The sequence below is a fragment of the Geospiza fortis genome, unplaced genomic scaffold (assembly GCF_000277835.1).
Source record: "Geospiza fortis unplaced genomic scaffold, GeoFor_1.0 scaffold353, whole genome shotgun sequence".
NCBI lineage: Eukaryota > Metazoa > Chordata > Aves > Passeriformes > Thraupidae > Geospiza > Geospiza fortis.
This window is the reverse complement of record NW_005054473.1, coordinates 532,716-537,202: the sequence shown is the minus strand read 5'-3', so window position 1 is coordinate 537,202 and position 4,487 is coordinate 532,716. Positions and strand designations below refer to the sequence as shown.

The 4,487-nt window shown below is 55.2% G+C and overlaps 1 protein-coding gene across 1 annotated transcript in view; it reads left to right on the top strand.

Annotated features, from left to right (window-relative positions):
* Nucleotides 1-1,287, top strand: part of LOC102039552 (chymotrypsin-C-like) — a 1,623-nt gene extending 336 nt beyond the window's left edge. Inside the window, exons 2-7 of the mRNA XM_005428185.2 lie at nucleotides 5-80; nucleotides 163-288; nucleotides 406-542; nucleotides 626-771; nucleotides 927-1,076; nucleotides 1,173-1,287. Coding sequence (XP_005428242.1) covers nucleotides 5-80; nucleotides 163-288; nucleotides 406-542; nucleotides 626-771; nucleotides 927-1,076; nucleotides 1,173-1,190 — 653 coding nt within the window. The 3' untranslated portion in view covers nucleotides 1,191-1,287. The remainder of the gene's footprint in view (nucleotides 1-4; nucleotides 81-162; nucleotides 289-405; nucleotides 543-625; nucleotides 772-926; nucleotides 1,077-1,172) is intronic.
* The last annotated feature ends 3,200 nt before the right edge of the window (nucleotides 1,288-4,487 follow it).

Below are 4,487 nucleotides of genomic sequence, written 5' to 3'. Positions count from 1 at the left end.
CGCTCTGGGTCCTGGAGCCACTATTGCGGTGGGACCCTGATTGCCCCCCAGTGGGTGCTGACAGCTGCCCACTGCATCAGGTGGGTGTTGGGGTGCTGGGGGCATCTGTGCCATGCAGGATGAGATATTTGTGGGGACTGACACTCTCTATCTCCCTGGCAGCTCTTACATGACCTACCGTGTGGTGCTGGGCAAGCAGGACCTGTCAGAGGATGACGAGCCTGGTTCAGTGGCTGTGGGTGTGGAGAAGATGATCGTCCATGAGGATTGGGACTCCTACCTCATCATGTAAGGGATGGGATGCATCAGGGCTGGGTTGTGGGTGGTGTGGCCCACAGAGCCTTGTTCCCCTGGCCACGGACCCTGTTCTCATGGTCAGGGACCATGGTTCGTGTCCCCTTGCAGCAACGACATTGCCCTGATCAAGCTGGCAGAGGAGGTCCAGGAGACTGACACCATCCGTACCTCCTGCCTGCCGGCTGCTGGCAAGATCCTGTCCAACAACTACCCCTGCTATGTCACCGGCTGGGGAAGCATGAGGAGTAAGTGGGATGTCCCTGGGAGAGTCTCCAGAAAGGGGATGCAGGCAGAGGGTGGGAGTTACGAGCTTTGGCTCTCGTTGCAGCCAACGGGCCCCTGGCTGATGCCCTGCAGCAGGCTCTGCTGCCCGTGGTGGACTATGAGACCTGCTCCAAGTGGGACTGGTGGGGTAGCAATGTAGAGGAGACCATGGTGTGCGCCGGCGGCGACGGCATCACCTCTGGATGCAACGTGAGTGTGGGCACTGCACGTGATGGGTGCCCCAAGGGTGTGGTACTGTGGGCTCTGGGAGAAGGGATGGAGCCATGGTGGTGGATGGCCAGGAGGGACGAGGGGAGTGTTGCCAGGGTGCCAGGACTGATGGCCCACACTGTCTGTCCGCACAGGGCGATTCTGGGGGCCCCCTGAACTGCCAGCGCGAGGATGGGATCTGGGAGGTCGAGGGCATCGTCAGCTTCGGCTCTGGCCTGGGCTGCAACAAAAAGAAGCCGACAGTCTTCGCCCGGGTGTCCGCCTACATCGACTGGATCAACGAGGTGGGTGCCCCTTCCTCTGCCCCCCATCTCCCCCCCAGGGGCTGTTCTTGCCCCACTGAGGGTCTTACCGTGACCCCCCCTGTGTCTTTTTGGCAGAAAATGAGCGCAAACTGAGGACACAGCATTGTGGAGATACCGCTGTTGACCAAGATAAAAGCAAAAAATGCTGAGCTGGTCTCGCTGGTTCTTTGGGGGAGGGGATGTGGTGGAGCTGGGGACACACATCCAGGGCTGGGTCTGCAGATGCCAAGGTCCTGCTTGTGCGCTGGGGAAGGTGTCCCTGTTGTGCAGTGGGGCTGGGCAGGACTCTGCACACGCTGCCGGCCACAGCCTGCAAGATGCTTCCAGTCCTCAAGCCATGGCTGAGGCAAGGGGCTTGAGGGTTGGCAATTACTTTGATGGGACAGGGGCTGGGGTTTGTCCAGGTTATTCAGGGAAGCTCCAGGGAACCCAGCTGGCCCCTGGGGACGATCTGGAACACTTGGTAGCTCCCAGGATGCTTTAGGGGACCTCACTGGCACTGCCTAGATGAGGGCTGACTTTCCAATGGGGCTCTTGAGGGAACTGGCTTGGCCTTGGGGAGCTTGAGAGAGTCTGACTGGTTTGGGAGGGGTCAGGGGTGCCTGCAGGAGCTCTCTTGGAGACAGAGCCCTTGGCAGCTGCCGGGAGACGGAGCCCTTGGCAGCTGCATGGCACTGCCGGCTCCAACAACAGGACCTGTGACATGGCCCAGGAGCGGAGCATCTTACCATGGATCTCCTTCTGTGGTGGCTGGAGGATCAAGGTGGGTGGTGGGCAGCGCACAGAACCGCCAGCTGTGGGGTTCCTGGCAGGAGCCCGGGCTGCCCTGGAGGAGACAGGGAAGTTTTCCAGGAAGAGGGCAGCGTGTTGGAGGGAGCAGGTGTGAAGGAGCTGTCCAGGAAGTGGGGGTGGGTGCCGCACCATCAGCCCCCCAGCAGAGCCCTCCACCACACCATCATCCCATTGTGGCTGCTGCAGCCCAGCCGGGATCCTCACGGGGTGAGGAGGAGGAGCAGAGCGAGCAGGGATGGACGGCAGCAGCTCAGGCTGGGTGGGGGACGCGGTGGACGGTGCCTGGTTTAGGCGCCTATTCTGGCCTTATTATCAAGCAGTGCAAGATAGCTTGGGAGTCCATTCCTCAGGGGACAGGGTGCCCGAAGCTAGGCTAGCTCGAGGCCAATGCTGCGGGGCTGCCTTCTAGCAAGGATGGTGATTATCAGCTCTATAGTGATTGCAAACTCTCTTAGGGTTTCAGCTCTTGCTTGCTAGGTAGGGCGGAGGCTGAGGCTGCAGCAGACAGTGAGAGAGGAGAAGGAGAGGTGCTGGCAGTTCCACAGAGATGGCTTTATTGGGGGAGTCTGTGAAGGGTCCCAGTGACAGCTCTTCTTCTGTCGAATGGGCTAAAGTATGCCCCTTTTATAGGGTTAGGGGGAATCCAAACTTGACCAATTGTAAGGGTTTAGGTCTCGCTATACTGAGACCTGATTGGTCTCAAAGTAGAAACAGCTCACATTATTGGTGACTATGAATAGCACCCTGTGGAGAATCATAGCTATAAACAATGGTTCCAGAAAAAGAGATAATAATTGTTTGAATTCTTTCGTCTAAGATTCCCAGGCTCAATCTGGGAGGAATTGTTTCTATTCTTTTTTCGACTGAACTGAGAATATCCACAATTCCCCCTTTTCATTTAAAGGGGGAGGTGGTGTTTCTAATCTCCTGTGAGATCCCTTGCAGGAAAGAGAACAAACACAGCTCCAGAGGTTTATCAACAATCAATCAAAACCTCAATCAGACATTGTCTCAGAACGGTCAATGAGATCTCTGACTTACACTATAAATTTTCTACCATTACATTCTTTTTATAAACTTAACTATTAATAACAAAACATTGTTAGTGTGCTTGTAACACAGGCAGTCTAACTCGTCAACACCCATTTCCCAGTGTGAGTAGATGTCCACATGACAGAGAAGAAGGTATTAATAAACACATGCACATACTGAAATCAGCCAAATTTGACAAGATGAGTAACATCTGCTTGCCTCAGCTGTAAAGCCTTTAGGCCTCTGGGGTTTATCCCAGCCAGTAAGGCGCAGCAGGCCAAGCCTTGGTTGGCATTCATTGAAATTGCTTTTTGCAGAGTGTGTGCACTTTGATAGAAGAATCATGCAAGGCTTTTGGCTGATGCAGTCATGTCCTAAATGAGCAACTCAAGTGATATAAATGAACTCAGGTCTGAACTGCATCCCCAAAGTTTTCAAAACAATTGAGTATGTCTGCTCTATAAGCAGAATTTGACCAAATTCGGATACTTAAGAAAATGCTGGAGAGCCATGAAGCCATGGCAACAGCCTTTAATACAACCAGGCATGCCTAACTTGTGATGTTCCAGTGTTCTGAGCCATCTATAAAGACGACGCCCTTTTCTTTTTTCTTTTTCTTTTTCTTTTTTTTCTTTTTCTTTTCCTTTTTCTTTTTTTTTTCTCAGAAAGGCCAGCAGCAGCAGCTGGTCATAGGACCCTGCAGCAGTGGGCGGGCCAAGAAGCCCAGGCCCGGCCAGTGGGGCAGGGAACCCAGTCCCCTTGCAGAGCCCAGATTGATGCGGCTTGTTCCCTTCCCCCAGCTTCTTGCTGGTATCATCTGGGACCCCTGGACCTGGGTCCCTGGGACAGCCGATGGCCGTCCCCAGATGGACGATTAACTTCCATCTTTTCCTTCACCGCCCACCCCCACCAAGTTGCCCACATCTCGGCCACCTCTCTGGCATTCTGCCCTACCCCGTCCAAAACAGGAGGAAGTATTGCAGGAGTGGCCAAATGCCTGCTCCTCCTCCCCCCACTCTCTCCAGGACCACTGGTCCGCGTTGGCAAATGGGAAGGAGAGGTTTTCCCAGGAATATGAAATTCCACCCTGGATTTGGGGTTCTTGGCACCACCCACATCTGCCCAGGACAAGTGGGTGATCCGCACGAGCCCCTGTGCCTCCCTCCCCCACCATACAAGTGATTGTTGTCCAGCTCTCTGATTCACGGCCCCATCCCATTGCCCTTGGCCATGAGACCAGTGGCAGCATTCTTGAATCCGTCTCTCCAGCCCCACAGATGGGAGCCAGGGGGCAAAAGGCGCCCCCTGCCCCGGTGGGAACACCCTGTCCAACAGACAGTTGGTCCCAGGAAAACACTGGTCCCCAGAAAAGCACTGAGTTTCAAAATTCTCAGTTTTTCAGCACCAGCAGTCAATTGTCGAGTGGTGCCTCCGCTGCGGAACAGGCTGGTGTCTCCTTTTGCTGTCTCCGCCTCTGCCTCAGGGCAGCACAGCTCGGGACCATCCGAGGAAGGCAGAAGGGAGACTGGCTGGTTGCAGGCTCCGACGCAGGCAGCAAAGCGCAGA